This window comes from Perca fluviatilis, chromosome 15, assembly GCF_010015445.1.
Source record: "Perca fluviatilis chromosome 15, GENO_Pfluv_1.0, whole genome shotgun sequence".
Lineage (NCBI taxonomy): Eukaryota > Metazoa > Chordata > Actinopteri > Perciformes > Percidae > Perca > Perca fluviatilis.
In genome coordinates, this window is record NC_053126.1 from 36,354,984 (window position 1) to 36,371,848 (window position 16,865).

General features: G+C 40.6%; 1 protein-coding gene across 1 annotated transcript; it reads left to right on the forward strand.

Annotated features, from left to right (window-relative positions):
- Nucleotides 1-2,096: 2,096 nt before the first annotated feature.
- On the forward strand, nt 2,097-9,711 carry LOC120574805 (phenylethanolamine N-methyltransferase-like). Its single transcript, XM_039825259.1, has 3 exons — nt 2,097-2,299; nt 8,230-8,440; nt 9,074-9,711. The coding sequence occupies exons 1-3, from the start codon at nt 2,128-2,130 to the stop codon at nt 9,507-9,509; spliced, it is 819 nt and encodes a 272-aa protein (XP_039681193.1). The 5' UTR covers nt 2,097-2,127; the 3' UTR covers nt 9,510-9,711.
- Nucleotides 9,712-16,865: the final 7,154 nt, after the last annotated feature.

Consider the following 16,865-nt stretch of genomic DNA (forward strand, 5'->3'; position numbering starts at 1 on the left):
CACCAGGTGGCGATAATGTGACAAGAAACTAATAAAAGAATTACTAACTAAACTAGTGCTGTCAAACGATTAAAATATCTAATCGCGATTAATCGCATCAATGTCATAGTTAACTCACAATTAATCACAATTAATTGCACATTTGTATCTATTCTACCCTATAAACCATGGCTTAATTTCTTTTTCTCAAGTTAGCTTTGAACATAGCAGTCAGGCTACTGCTCTTTATTCACCAGAGGCTCATCAACCCAGCCTCTTATTTCATAAAGAATGAACAGTAACGGTTACCAATAAAAGGTAAGCCTACTACTTCTTTGCTTTGAGCCAGTTACTCAAACAGACAAGCCATATAGGCCAAATGCCATCTAAATACCATCTACTGACTGGGTCTATATTGCTAAATATTTGTGGAGGTGCACATTGATCCGACCATGAATGTGGCACACCCAGTTTTTCTGACGCACACCCAGAGTCTCTTTTCTGGCTACGCTAGTGATTTTTTCATCTTGGGCTTTGGGAAACACTGATCCACATTTTTCACAATATTCTGAGATTTTAGAGACCAAACAACTCATTTTCAAATAATTTCATACAGAATATAATCCATATTGATAACATCTCAACATACCCAGCCTGTTTCTTAATGGTCTCGCCTGAGGGCAGAACTGTGACCTGTGAGGCGTTTGTGGTCCAACTGGATGTCTGTTCCTCGGGGCTCCGTGTGAACTGACAGGACCGGACTGTCAGGTCCTCCAGGGAAACAGGAGGAGCCGACAGGTCAGGCTCCATTCCTGATCCTCCTGACGGTCCTCCAGGGAAACCCGACAGGTCCCGTGAAGTGTTTTAACCCTTGTATCGTCTTGAACCCTTGAGAGAGATTATCTATTGATTGATGGAATAGCTGACAATGTAACACCTTTGTGTCTTGAGCAAAGTCACACTTCCGCACATCCTTTGGTTTTATTCAGAATATATGCAAGTAACAAAATTAATCAAATTTTAATCACGATTTCGGCTTCCCACGATCAAATTCACATGATCGAGCGATATTTAAAAGGATTCATTCAGTTCACAGAACGCTCTGTATCAAAGTATTTTTTTTCAAAGCTCCGTAAACAACTCTCTGATCACGTGCCTCCATGAGCCAATCAGAGTTGTTCCCTGCACCGCGCAGCTTAGTTTCTAGAAGTAGACAGTTACAGAGGACAGAGAGTAACGTGAGGAAAATTCCACAACAGATTGCAGTCGGTCATAAGTTGGTCCAGAGGTTTACCAGTTTACCAGTAAACGCTACATTTAGTCCTGTCTGTGTTGTTTTTCAGACAACAGCATGGATGTGAAAGCAGCCTATGTGACAATAAAACTTGTTTTGGTTAACATCAACAAATAATCGTGATAATTAATCGTGATCTCAATATTGATTAAAATAATCGTGATTATCATTTTGGCCATGGTCGTGTAGCCCTATTTCCTACATTTATCTTTGCTCATTCTTTCTCTTGACTATCAGCTTGTCCCTTTTAATGGACTTCGTGAATCCATTTATATTTTAAAATGTATTGAAATTCAAAATACGGCTTCTCTCTGCACCCTGTACGACAACCTCTGACTTGGTAATCATTTACTATCACCTGTCAACATAAGAAACTTTTCCTTTTCCTTGCTACTACTCACAATTCCCCAATCTCTCCGCCACTCAACATCATTAAAGTAAAATGGTGACATGGAGATCGAGACAACCCTCAACAGGGCTTCCTGAGACAAAACTGGTCTGGTTTGTGTGTAAAAGGCCCTTTTAGAATGATTGTGGTGATATGGCGAGCACCTGAGTGGTGGGTGGAAGACCTAAAATCCACATGAGGAGTCCATTAGTGGATCTAGTGTTGGAGGAAGCCCCCCTGATCTGATGGTATCAGCGCCTCAATGCAGCGAACATGAACACAACAAATGCTATTGGAGTGCAACACTGGCCCAAAAACAGGATAGCTTTCTCTGCCCATAAAACTCAGAGTAGCCCAAAGCACAGACACACCCAGATATACACAGGTATATAAGGCAGTTGACGGTGCACCTGAAGGCTGACCACTAAACAGAGGTGTTAGGTAGAGTCACAAAGACAACAGGAGGATGGAAGAAAAGGGAGCAGAGAATGGAGTGGCGGCCATGGCAGCCTGCTACCAGGGATTTGATCCTGCAGCGTATCTGCAGACTAACTACACTCCACCACTGGCTGATTTGGAAAGAAAGGACAGCACTGTGCCGTGGAAACTGGCATGCCTGCATAGAGCTTTCACTGAAGGTAAGGAGACGGGGTGGTAAACTTCATTCCAAAAACAGTTTATGCTCAATAACAAGCTTTTAAATTGAGTATATTGCCTGATTACGATGATAATCTCTTATGTTGCTGGTGTTTATTCAAACAGGTCATTGGTTGCAATAATAATATATGTGTATGTTTAATTCAACACTAATGATTTGATTTCTGTCAGAGGCAAATTTTTCAGATGTTGGGCATTTGTTTCTTCTCCGTTATTCTCACTCTTTTTTTCTGAAAACACGCAAAAGTCGGTGAATATACCTTTATTCTGTTTATTATATAGATTTAAAGTGTGTCCAAAACTGTTCAAACCCAAAGATCTTTGTTTTTCTAGAACTCAAGATTTCCAAACACGTCAGGCTGAATTAAAGGGACATACGTATAACATGTCAAATAAATGTATTAATTTTGAATTTGGTGAATATGTTATCTGGATTTAAGTTCTTCATTTAGAAATTTGATATAATCTTATAAATTGGTGCAACAAGTTATTCCAGAATACAGTATGTGTATGTGACACTGTCCGTAGTTATAACAGTGTGAAGGATTTTATTTATTTTTTATTTTACTTTAATGAAATTGTTGAAGAATGAAGGTGATGACGTAGAATAAAGGACAAAGTGTGATTAGACCTTACAGATGCTAATACCAGATACCTTTGGAAGTTTTCACATAAAACATTTGCCTGTCTTCCTTTTTGCAATCTTTCTTTATAATCCAATCACTCCTCCCTAAAACCATTTTCCTTATATTAATATTCGGAAGCTATGATCATACAATAACTCTGTTGAGATATTGAATAGAAGCTGTGGGAGCAACTTTCTGACAATGTTTTTGTTCCCTTTTTGTCCTTTGGGATCTGCCTTGATCGACACGCTTAAACAAGTCTCAGAATCCCTCCACTGTTCTCCTTTTATTTTCACGTTTATTTTTCTTTATGACTCAAACTTCAATGTGATACATTTTCCTTTTCCACAAACAAAGTGAACTGTCCTTACCAGGTGGTGTACAAGCATTGACAGCAGAGCAAAAATAAAAGATATAACAAAAAACAACTTCAACTCATAATCACGTTCTGTTCTAAGCAGTACTTAAAACAGTGGTCAATAAAACCATACGGCTCCAAACCAATGGCTCCAAACTGAATGTCAGCTGGGCTATTATACACCAGCTGATGCAATTACTGCCTCAGTCAGCTGATTGTCAAAAGGCTGTGACGATATGCCACGCACATGATGAAGGTCGCTCTAAACCGGAGCGTCTTCGCCTCTCTAACAGTTTCTCCCTACTCAGCGATACACCCGCTGAGAAGCCAGTTCTGGTTATTGGGAGCTCTATACTGCGATATGTGAAGCCAGCGGCCCCGGCGGCTACAGTAGGCCTACCTACGGTCATATGTGCCCCCGGGGCTGGAGCGGGCGATATAGAAACCCATCTACTAAGCTGCTGGCAAAAAGAACTGTAAATACAGTAAGATCATACTTAACTTAGGTGGTAATGGTCGTAAATCGGAGATCACTAAAATGAATGTTGAGTCACTTTGTGCATACGCAAAGACAATGTCGGACTCAGTAGTTTTCTCTGGACCCCTGCCAAACCTGACCAATGATGAAATGTACAGCCGTACGTCATCCTTCCACCGCTGGTTGTCGGGGTGGTGCCCAGCTAATGATGTGGGCTATGTGAATAACTGGAGCGTCGGGCCCAAGCCTGGTCTCGATTGAGAGAGACGGCATTCATCCCACCTGGGACGGTGCCGCCTCTCATATCAAAAATCTGAACGAGTTTATCAGACATAAACCATGACAACCCAAGTTTGATATTAGTAATCAGAGGTGCAGTGCTACGCCCTCTGTACTTCCGTTGGAGCAGTCGCCCACCTCAAGTCTAATAAGCACGGTGTCTGTCCCCCGGCTCAGATCGGTTAAATCAAAGGTAAACGAAAGATGCGCTATACTTAACAACCTAATTGGAATTAAAACTACTGCAATAGAACAAAATAGGAAAATTAGATGTGGACTATTAAATATTAGATCTCTGTCTTCTAAAGCAGTACTGGTAAACGAGTTGATATCAGACAATAAAATTGATTTATTTTGTCTTACTGAAACCTGGCTGGGCCATGAAGACTATGTTAGTCTAAATGAAGCCACTCCTCCCAGCCATATTAATACTCAAATTCCTAGAGGCTCAGGCGGCGAGGGGGAGTTGCAGCCATCTTTGATGCAAGCCTGCTAATTACTCCTAAACCTAAATTACATTATAACTCATTTGAAAGTCTTGTTCTTAATCTTCAACATCCAAAATGGAAAACATTACAGCCAATTATATTCATTGTTATTTACAGGGCTCCAGGTCCGTATTCTGAATTTTTATCTGAATTCTCAGAGTTTTTATCATGTTTAGTCCTTAAATCAGACCAAGTACTTCTTGTAGGTGATTTTAATATCCATGTGGACGTTGACAATGACAGCCTGAGTACTGCTTTCAACTCATTACTGGATTCAATCGGTTTCAGTCAGAGTGTGCACAAGGCCACGACTGTTTTAACCACACCCTCGACCTTGTGCTGGCATATGGTATTGAAATTGAGGATTTAATAATATTTTCTCGCAGAATTCGGTATTATCAGATCATTCTTTAATCACTTTCGAATTCTTACTACCTGATTATATTAAATTAGATAAAAGCTCCTACACCAGATGCTTATCTGACAGTGCTATAGCTAAATTTAAAGAAGATATTCCAAAAGCATTCGACTCTATGTCATGCCTTAACATAACAGAGGACCTGTATGTTAACCTCAGTCCCTCTCAAATTGATGCATTTGTAGACGGTGTTACCGACATGCCTACGGATCGACCTTAGACTCCGTCGCGCCCCCTGAAAAAGAAGATGAAAAAAAACCTTATGAAGCACCAAAAGAATTAAAACAAATCTCGCGAAACCTCGAATGTTAAGTGGCGTTCCACCAAGGTGGAAGAATCTCGTTTGGATTGGCAAGAAAGTCTCAAAACCTATAGGAAGGCCCTAAGAAAGGCCAGATCAGACTATTACTCATCACTAATAGAAGAAAACAAGAACAACCCAGGTTTTTTTTCAGCACTGTCGCCAGGCTGACAGATAGCCACAGCTCTACTGAGCCATCTATTCCTCTAGCTCTGAGTAGTGATGACTTCATGAGCTTCTTCAATGATAAAATTACAACAATTAGAGATAAAATTCATCACCTTTTACACTCAACTTCTAACGGTTCACCTTTAAACGCGAGTCGTTAGAAATAAAGACTAGTCTCGACATATACTTAGACTGCTTTTATCCTATAGATCTTCAACAATTATTGTTAAAGATATCCTCAGCTAAGCCATCTACCTGTCTCTTGGACCCCATCCCAACGAGACTACTCAAAGAAGCATTACCTGTGGTTAACACCTCATTACTAGATATGATCAATATGTCTCTATTAACAGGTTATGTACCACAGTCATTTAAAGTAGCTGTGATAAAACCTCTTTTGAAAAAACCCACCCTGGATCCTGAGGTCTTAGCAAACTATAGACCTATATCTAACCTTCCTTTTCTATCCAAGATCCTTGAGAAGGTGGTTGCTAATCAGTTATGTGATTTTCTACATAGCAACAGTTTATTTGATGACTTTCAATCAGGATTTAGAAAGAATCATAGCACAGAGACGGCACTGGTGAAAATTACTAACGACCTTTTAACTGCTGCAGACAAAGGTCTTGTCTCCATTCTTGTTTTACTAGATCTTAGTGCTGCATTTGACACTATTGACCATTCAATCCTGTTACAGAGATTGGAACACTTGGTTGGCATTAAAGGAATTGCTCTGAGTTGGTTTAGGTCCTATTTCTCTGATCGATCTCAATTTGTGAATGTTAATGATAAATCCTCCAAGTACGCTAAAGTTAGCCATGGGGTTCCTCAAGGCTCAGTGCTTGGACCAATTCTATTCTCCTTATATATGCTTCCTCTAGGCAATATTATTAGAAAACACTCAATTAACTTTCACTGTTATGCGGATGACACCCAATTATACTTGTCAATCAAACCAGACGAAACCAGTCAGCTAGCAAAATTTCAAGAGTGCATTAAGGATATAAAATCCTGGATGACCTATAATTTTCTGATGTTAAACCCTAACAAAACTGAAGTTATTGTGCTGGGCCCTAAACACCTCCGAACTTCATTATCTAGAGATATAGCTACTCTGGATGGTGTTGCCCTGGCCTCCAGCACCACTGTTAGAAATTTAGGAGTTATCTTTGATCAGGATATATCCTTTAATGCCAATCTAAAACAAACCTCAAGAACAGCCTTTTTTCATCTTCGTAACATTGCCAAAATTAGGAATATCCTGTCTCAAAACGACGCTGAAAAACTAGTCCATGCATTTGTTACTTCTAGGCTGGACTATTGTAATTCCCTTACTGTCAGGTTGCTCAAATAAGTCTCTTAAGACTCTCCAGCTGATCCAGAATGCTGCAGCGCGTGTTCTCACAAGAACTAAGAAAAGAGATCATATTTCTCCTGTATTAGCTTCTCTGCATTGGCTTCCTGTTGAATCCAGGATTGAGTTTAAAGTCCTTCTCTTGACCTACAAAGCTCTAAATGGTCTAGCACCATCATATCTAGAAGAGCTCCTAATACCCTATTGTCCCACTAGAGCACTGCGCTCCCAGAATGCAGAGTTACTGGTGGTACCTAGAGTCTCTAAAAGTAGAATGGGAGCCAGAGCCTTCAGTTATCAGGCTCCTCTCCTATGGAACCAGCTCCCGATCTGGGTCGGGGGCAGAAACTGTCACCTCATTCAAGAATGAACTTAAAACTCTCCTATTTGATAAAGCTTATAGTTAGGGAGTGAGGAGTTGCAGTGTTCACCTAACTGGCCCAACTGCTTCTCTTCATAATTGTTAGATTAATAATACATAACAAAGTAGAGGGAGGCAGGCCAGCCAAGCCAGATCCGGCAGGGGGAGAGTTCTAAGCCCGAAAAAGCTACCTCTCCTTATGACCTGTCTCTCTTAGTTACCTGTTATAGTTACGCTGTTATAGTCCTAGACTGCCGGGGGACTTCCTTCCTTTGACACACTGAGCTGCTCTCTCCTCTCCCTTTCTATTACTGTTACTATTACTATTACTATTTGTGTGCAGCCCATCCCAGAAATGCTTGTTACTAATCCTAGCTTCTGGGGAGTTTACTCCCCGGAGTCCTTATGCTTTTTTTTTCCCCCAGCGTATTTCCTTGGAGAACGTTGGCACCAAGACCCTGGTTGCAGCTGTCGCCGTGGTCCTGCTGCACTCCCTGCTGAGCTCAGCGATGCCCTGCAATGTCATGCTGCGTCCTGCTGAACCCTGCAGCTTCCCGCTACATCCAGTCACTGTTCCATTATTAATGTGACTACTATCGCCACTGTTCATCAAAACCCCAACCGCTCGTCAGACAACCGCCTACCAAGAGCCTGGGTCTGTCCGAGGTTTCTTCCCAAGAGGGAGTTTTTCCTCGCCACTGTCGCACTGCTTGCTCTTGAGGGAATTACTGGAATTGTTGGAATTGTTGGGGCTTTGTAAATTATAGAGTGTGGTCTAGACCTACTCTATCTGTAAAGTGTCTCGAGATAACTTATGTTATGATTTGATACTATAAATAAAATTGAATTGAATTGAATTGAATTGAATCAAGATCTATTAACACAAGTTGTCAGTTTACAGTGAGTCTAGTTTACTCCAAATATCGCTGCATTTATGCACAATTGATCAAAATTAAAGTTATTATCGAAATCATAATTTTGGCTCCAACAGATGCTGCATATTAATCGAGGCATTTTGGTAGAGAACTCTCAATAAGCTCTTTCTCAGAGTCGTACTGTGCTTCTCTCTTACCTTTCCAGGCGATGTGAGTGGTGAGCTGCTGGTGGACATAGGTTCGGGTCCCACCTTGTACCAGGTGATGAGTGGCTGTGAGGTTTTCAACAAGGTGCTGCTCACAGATTTCCTGGAGGTCAACAGGCAGGAGCTGAGGAGCTGGCTCCAGGACGAGGGAGGCTGCAGCCTGGACTGGACACCATACCTGCAGCACGTCTGCAAGCTGGAGGGACGACTGTACGACCAGATCCCTATAAACTAAAGACTTGAGATATCTTGAAATATCACTGACTACAAATAACTTGATGTTTAACTAGTATCATCATCAGGGAATGGTTTAGATTTGTAATGTATGGTGTTCCATAGAAAGAAAATACTCTTTTACTCTTTTTCACTTTACATGGATTTTTACATAGCATTCTAGAGTTCCTTTTTCTACTTTCTCCATGAACCATGAATGTCTGTACCAAATGTTGGACCAATTCATCCAGTAGATGTAGAAATATTTCACAGCATAAGTGAAAGCTTTGAACTGCTGGTGGCACTGGATGAGAGGTCAGGGGATCATACAGCTCTTATGATTCATCCTCTGGGGACCATGTATGCCTGTATAAAATCCCATGGCAAATCATGCAAAAGTTGCTAAGATATTTCAATCAGGACCAAAGTGGTGGACCGAGTGACCAACAGACCTTCAATGTCATCCCTAGAGCTATGCCCATAGCTAATTGACACCTAAATCACTACCATGCAATGCAATGTGCTTCACTGTCAACAGACAGTATGAATTACATAACTAGTGCAGATAAATGCTGTGTGCATTTACAATAGCTGTTTTGATCTGATTTGGTGATTCATTGTCTCTAACAGGCCCTCAGCATGGACAGAGAAGGCTGCCAGGCTACGTCAGGTCATCGTGGACATTGTCCCCATTGACGTGCACCGCCCTCAGCCTCTGGCCCTTGATGTCCTTCCTGCAGCAGGGGCCGACTGTCTCGTGTCCTCCTACTGTCTGGAGAGTGTCAGCCCTGACCTGGCTGCCTTCACCAGGGCCCTGGGCAACATTGGGAGGCTCCTGTGGCCCCATGGCCACCTCCTGCTCATCGGAACTCTGGGAATGAGTTACTATTTGGGGGCGCCTGGGGTAAAGATCCCTACGGTCCCACTGAATGAGGCCCAGGTCTGTGCTAGTTTGAAGGAGAGCGGCTACACCCTGATCAGGCTGGAGGTTTACACAGTGCCTCAGGACATTAAGTTGTTTGATGACGCGTCTGCAGTGTTTTTTGTAAAGGCAATGAAGGAGTAAGTGTGAGAAAACAGGATAGATAATCATATATATATATATATATAATCCTATTAAAGATGAAAGTGAGAAAGTAAGTATCCAGATGAAAATATTATATATTAGGCTGAGGTAAATGCAAGGTTTAGCACATTAGACAATGAGAAAATGGGCTACTGGTGATGCTAATAATAATACTCCCATATATTTGTTTTTTTGTGCTTGAGTTGCATGTTGTTTTGTAATTTCTGATAATATGAATAAATTGCTAAAACAATATGTATTTCATGTTTTCTTATCTCAGACTTACAGTATATTGCATAACAGCATTATATTGATGATATTAAAAAAGATGGGGGCAGAGATTAGTGGAAGCAGTATAAATTTGATAATACAGCTAAAAAAATGGCTTTTTTTAAAATGATCAAATTTAGGTATGCATCTGAGAATATGATTATGTAATCAGAAGTACTGAACACCAGGTGTCATTACTGTGCCATCTTTTTTATAGTGCACTCTGTATCACTGACTACTTTTAATCAATCTTCCTTCACCATTCATGTGTTTGTGTCGTCGTGCACTGCAGCCAGTCTGTTTTATTTATATTCCACAAACTGTCACCGTGGAAAAGGCCGAGACGGAGGCTCAACGTGCCCGCGTGCACGTAACAGTATGTGGACGAGCGAGGTAGAGAGTGACTGAAGAGAGAGAGCACCAGGTGGCATTAAAACAAAGCAGAAAATCCAAGAAATAAAAAGTTGTTTTCGCTGATTCATCACTCGAAATGCAACTGAACGTTACCCAAATTCATATTTAGAAACAAGAAATAATATATCCAGCTACAAAAGTACAAAGAGTCGATGGCCATGAAGATGGTACCCCGTCCCGTCTCGTCTCATTGGTGTCTTTCTTTGGTCTGAACTTGCTACTACACAGTGACGCAGAGTGAAAGTGTAAGTTGTTGTTGGTCCGTGTAACGCTTATCAGTTGAATTTTCTAAGCACAAATGGACATATGGAAAAACAGAAAAATGGGTTCAAATATGCAATTTTTCATTTTTTTCCACCTTGGCAAATTAAAAAATTGGATCTTTAAACTGTTTTTCCAATTTTCTGTTTTTTATTCAGAGGATCAGAAATTGAGAAAATTACAGCGTCCGTTTGGGCACCCAGCATTCAATGGAATACTGGTATTCTTTATTTCGCTGGGATGTGTAGCTCATTGCGAACTGCATATATAAAAAAAAAAAAAAAAAGAACAGATAAAGACTTTGCGGGTTAGGCGGGGTCGGACACTGATGGTTTCGAGTGGGGGGGCGGGTGTATTACAGTATTGAATAATTGGAGCCCGGACGCAATTTTGTAATTTTCTAAATTTCTGATCCTCTGAATAAAACCAGAAAATTGGAAAAACAGTTAAAAGATCAAATTTTTTTATTTGTCAAAGCGGAAAAAAAAAAAAAATTGGATATTTGAACTTTGGAATTTTTCTGTTTTTCCAAATTACCGTTTGTGCTTAGAAAATTGAACTGATAAGCGTTACACGGACCGTTCTTAATTACTTTTACTTGCTTAACTTTAGCTGCGTTTACTTGAGGTAAAGATAAAGGGATAGTTTAGTTGAAGTGGCAATTTCTTTAAGACTGCAAGGGAAGCTTCCCCTGAAATGTCTAAAATTTAACAGAGACGGAGAGTGTAGGTATATGTAAGGAGATAACATGGGCACAGGCTAATTATTGCTAACTAACATGCTAGTTAACATTAGTAATTAAACCTAAACAGCTAACGTAAGTCGAAACTGCCTGCAAGCTTCTCCTGTACTATACGGTAATTCCTCTACTGTGCGACAGTAAGTCACTTAGTTATGACCCAATCGTTAGCCTATTTTTTCAAAAACGTCTGCTACGGAGCCATAACGTGAGGTACAAGGTAATGGAACCTTTTATACGTTGTCGTGTTTCTTTAGAATTAAACAATGGACAAATAGAGTCTTTAAACGCTTCAGATGTAAAGTTATTCTCTGTCAAGTGACGTAAAAATAAAATGGCGGTCGGTGGAATGCTAACAGGAGGTGATCGCTTCGTAGCAACAAAATGGCGCCATCGGAGGTTCGAGTTCTGAAGCGAAGCTTACCCCCTTGGTAGCGTCTCAGTGCATTTCCCCGTTGAAGCCTGGCGTCCGTTGACTTCAACGGGGCTGCTTTGAACAGTTTTTGTTCAGTGCTTTGAAACTAGACGGTCATTGGATAAATGCTGCGATTATGTCCCGCCCACGGACGCTCAGCATCTCTGGGGGGTCAATGGAGCAGGGGGCTGGCCTAGACGCTGGGCTTCTGCGTGATGATTGGAGGGTCTGTCGAAGGACTGTATCTCCTTTTGATTGACAGCGATTTTGTACTATAAAAAGTCGCCGAAGCTATTCAAGCAGAGCTCAGTCTCTGGCTCAGCTCAGTCCCATCGCGGATTTTACAAGTCTAGTTGAAAGACGAACTGCTGCAACCTGTTTCTTGGTATTTGCTTGGTGAAATTGCTAGCCATTGCATGCTTCATCATACATTTCATACAATTATACACCACATTCCTTGTTTCAGTTTAACCTAATTCCCACATTTCCTCCTTTGAGTTTAATATCGTTTTGTTAGATCGTTTGTTCATTCATTCATTCATACAGTACTGTACTGTATGAATGAATGAATGAATGAACCTACGTAGGCTAGGCTAGTGTTGTAGGGGTGAGCTAGCCAGCTAGCAAACAGCACACGATGGCAGACAATGCTAATATTGTCGACCTGATTTTGGTGAAGCCATTTGAAAGTCTTCCTTATGAGGAGAAACTTAGAATTAAACAGCAGAGTTAGATCAACACTAAGATTGATTTAGTGCAAAAGACAAAGTACCAGGTCTGTTCAGCTCTCCTGGTAGGACAGAGTTAGCTGGCTGTGCTGTGACAAAGAAAATGTACTGCTGGCCATTCCTCTTGATGAAACCTTCCCATGGATATTATAAATTATTATCATAATTATATTATTATTTATTATTATTATTATATAATTAAATTATTGCATTACTATTATATATATTATAATATTAACATAAATAAATGGACAATTTGTATGATGTAGGCCAAAAATGAGCTTCCCCTCTTTGAATGACCAGCAGCCGCCACTGTTTAGTTGGCTATGGTAAACAACAGTCTAACTAGAGTGAATGAGTGAAATACTAGAAATAACTAACCTAGTTAGCTATCCGAAGCTCTCTATTCTTTGCCATTAATAAAGCATGCTATCTCTATAGTATTAAAAACAATATCAGTCCCTACAGAATGTTGTTACTAAAAACTAAATGTAATAGTGTCACTGTTAATGCTATTGTACCGTTATGTCCTTCAATTTATTGAGCAGATGGATCCTGGAAGATATTTTGAGAGAGAGGGAGAAAAAAAAAAAAAAAAAAAAAAAAAAAAAAAAAAAAAAAAAAAAAAAAAAAAAAAAAGAGAGAGAGAGAGAGAGAGAGAGAGAGAAGCAGGAGTTTGGCTGGGCAGCTGATTCTGAGAGAAGTGGCTTGATTGAGGTCAGTAACGTTAGTGTTCTGCAGCAATGGTCCTTGAGAGGGTTTCAAGGGGTCCCCAGCAAAAAGTGAAATAACTTATTTTAACTATAATTCCATCCATAATTAACACAATATTTCATAGAATCATTCATAGACTTTCTGTAATAAAACATAATAAAAGCATAAATCCTATCAGATGGGGACCCTTGGACAAAATCGAATCAAATGGGGGTCCGTGGTCTAGTTTTTGTCAGTTTAGGGTTCCTTGACAGGGTGGGAAATTTACTTTTTTGCCCATCAGCCACAGTGGCTGGTGGATGCCCAATTTTACCAGCCACTTATATTTTTTACCAGCCACTTTTTCCGAAACTCAAATTTATAAAAGAAAGTGCACTAGCATATTTTGAATTGCTTCAATGCATTATTTTTTATTATTAATACATATTTTATTAATATAGGCAAATAAAGAGTGATGTGAAAAAAGCCTGCGAGACCATGGTTAAATTGTGTTTGGTCAGTGTGGACATAATCTACAGTAATTGTAGGCCTACATGTTTAATGAACAAAAGAAATATTGACTCATCTCTCAGTAACATAGCATTAAACAGTCCCTCCAGGATTTCGCAGCCTTTTTTTGAGATTGTTACGGCCCAAAATGCCTGATTTTGCGGGAGCTTTTGTAAAAAAATGCGATAAAAGTTGCGATGTCTTTTGTATTTTGTTGCACTGAAGTTGCGATAGACAGTGAAAGTTGCTTTTTTTGTATAGTTCTTTAAAAATAAAAAGGAAATTTATTTTGGAAAGAATAAAATTACTCTGGGCTGACTTGTCCTAGTAACCTTATAAAGGCTCAGGAGGCTGCAAATGTTGGTATAATGAAAATGGCTGGTGGATTTAAGACAAGAAATAATAATTTATTGAATGAATCAAATTTGAACATATGTGTCAGTGGCTTGTTGATCTTTACATTGTTAGTTAATATCCTATCCTGGGCTGGGACACACATTCATACGGTTTGATAAAGTACTTATTGGACTTTAACTTATCATTGTACTTACAATAACGTAGCTGTCCTCCATGTAGGTCATCGTGTACGTCTAATCTCCGTTCTTTCCTGCATCCACCGGGTGTGATTGTGTCAGTCGCGGGGGGAGCTGAGTAGCAGAGATCTGACAGGATTCAAACAGCAGCCGCTGACTTTATATTGAAAAATCGTTCCAGTACATTGATGTTAAAATGTAATCAGGTTGGCAGGACAGTCTGTCTTTCGCTGGACGTTTTGTCAATGCGCCACTTCGAAAAGTACTTTCTCTTTTTCTTTACTTGGCCCTCAACAGTTTTTACATTCAAAGCTACTGCTGACTCGCGGCGGGCCTCTTAACACCGGGGATATGTTGCCACATGTTTTTAACCAATAATTTCCGTTTTGTCTGTACCTCAGCTCAGCTACATGGTGTCATGGACTAGCGCTGAAAACAACTCGACAAAAGTCTGGAGTTGACGGAAATATGCGTGGTCAAAGCCCCGGCTGTGAACGGTTTTCTTCACAATAAAGAAGTTCTTCACAATAAAAGTCCTCAGTTATTTTGGTATTTGAATGTTTTTATTATGAAGCAGCAAAATCCGGAAATGTTGGGGATTCATTAGCAGTAACGTAACGCGACTCCTATAAGGAAACGCTGTCCAATGTTTTACAATCCACTCGCCACTGTGGCTGGTAAACATGGCAAAGTCACCCGCCACCAGCCAATGGCGGGTGCTAATTTCCCACCTTGTTCCTTGATGTCAAAAGGTCTGAGAACCACTGGTCTACAGCAGGGGTCTTCAACGTTTTTTAAGCCAAAGACCCCTTAAAGGTATTGTGGAGGATTTTCCCGAATTTTAGAAAAGAACCGCCCTCTGTACTTTTTTAAAAAATGCACATGCGCAACCCTCTGGCTGCTCCCGAGAGGGAACGCCTATTAAACGTGTGCACGAGAGTGCTCTGTTTACAAGCTGCTGTCGGCATGGCTCATACAAGCCTACTTTCAGAAAGAAGATTTGCACTTTTTCACAAATTGAGATGTTTACGTGTGGTGCGTGGGTACTTGTGCCAGGGCTGGAAACACGGTGAGAACGGCCGAAGCCTCCATGAACGGCTGAAACCGTAGCTCACCACACATATACACCTGAAAGTGCTCATGCGCAGGAAGCCAAAACTACCTAGGGAAGTGCACGTACGACGGCCTTACATATACATATCACCAGACTGATTGACAACTAGGAGGACCAATTATTTTGGTGATCCACCCGGAAAAAAAAAATCCTACACAATACCTTTAACTGAAGGAGCGATGGAGCAGGGACCCCCTACGGTATAAAATCAAGTTGCATATTAAACTGGGCCTAGAATAACCTGTAGGGCAGCCTAGAGTCTTTATACATATCTTTTTTGCATTATAGCCTAATAATTGTTGGCATGATTTTATAAATCATGTTTTAATGTTAAACATTACAGTGAATGGTTAGGATTAACTATCTGTGTATTGCCTTAGGGACTACCATATAGGCCAGTAAGCAGTGGGGATTTATATTTGCTAATATGTTGGATTCATGACTTTTACATTTTTGAAAAATCTTTCAAAAATTAACAAGAATTTTGGAGGCCCCCCTGCATGAAAAGTGGGATTTCCGTCCCCGTAAACGCCCGGAAATCCCCCTAATTTTCGGCAGTTATCGACAATTTACAAGCTGTGAACGTCACGTTCGTCTGTGCCACATATTGTGGTAAACGAACCATGACGTATGTGGAGAGCCCCCGCTGAGGTGTTAATGGATCTAATTAGAATATGAATAGGAGCCAGGCCAGAGAACGTCTGGCCTGGCTGGAATTTCCTCACTCGCTATTGGATGAAACCACTACTTTTAAACAAGAAAAATCTCTCGTGATTGGTTGACAGGTCTGTCATGGGTTAGGCTATTGGTCAACCTGGGCCATTATTATAATAATAAAATTATATATATATATTATATTTATGTATTATATGTATTTATTTCATGCTATGTTGTATATTCATTTCATGGTTATCCTAATTAAAATGATTTGTCAGGAACGTGTTGTTTATTCAAAGATAGAGCTTTATTGAAAACACAAACGCAATCAGAAAAAAAACTATGTACAAAGCATCGGTGACACACAGCACACACAATAAATATCCCTCGCTCACGAGGAGCAGCACCGTCCACACCTAACCCGTGGCCGGCTCGGAGCTGTTGGTAACCGGCAGCATTCGGTCTGAATTCGGTCCATGTAGCAGACGTCTGTGGTGCGTTGTCCTGGATGTCTATGGTGGCGCACTTCCAAACGCCCACCTCAGCCGCAGCCAACCCACTCTGTCTCGCTTTCAGCAGCTGTAAAATCAATCAATAAAGACAGTCAGTACTGCGCGATATACTGCTTACGGACACAACACATCTATGAAGACACCTGAAAAATATTCACATTGACCAAACGGATCTAGTCTTACCCTCTTTTCTTCTCGACCGACTCGAGCTGGACTCTTCACAGCTTCTGCCCGCGACACCTCGGTGATGCGGGTTGCTTAGCTAAGCTGATGCTCTGTACTGTCTCGTCATGTCTTACAGGCAGCTGGAAAACAATTACATGAGAGTGGTATGAATAAAAAAAAAAAAACATAAGTTACAGTAAAATTAAACAAGGAAAGATGAAAAAGTGAAAAATATTTACACACAATGGCGTCATTATCAGCGTCATGTAAATCTGGACTTGCAGACAGCTCCGAGCAAATATCTAGGTCACAGCCTCGTTATGAGGCGAGGTTAGTCTGTAAAAA

Coding starts and splice junctions, on each gene's coding strand:
- LOC120574805 (XM_039825259.1), top strand. CDS start 2,128: ATGGAAGAAAAGGGAGCAGAGAATGGAGTGGCGGCCATGGCAGCCTGC. Junction 2,300..8,229: donor GCATAGAGCTTTCACTGAAG/GTAAGGAGACGG, acceptor TTACCTTTCCAG/GCGATGTGAGTGGTGAGCTG. Junction 8,441..9,073: donor TGCAAGCTGGAGGGACGACT/GTACGACCAGAT, acceptor TGTCTCTAACAG/GCCCTCAGCATGGACAGAGA.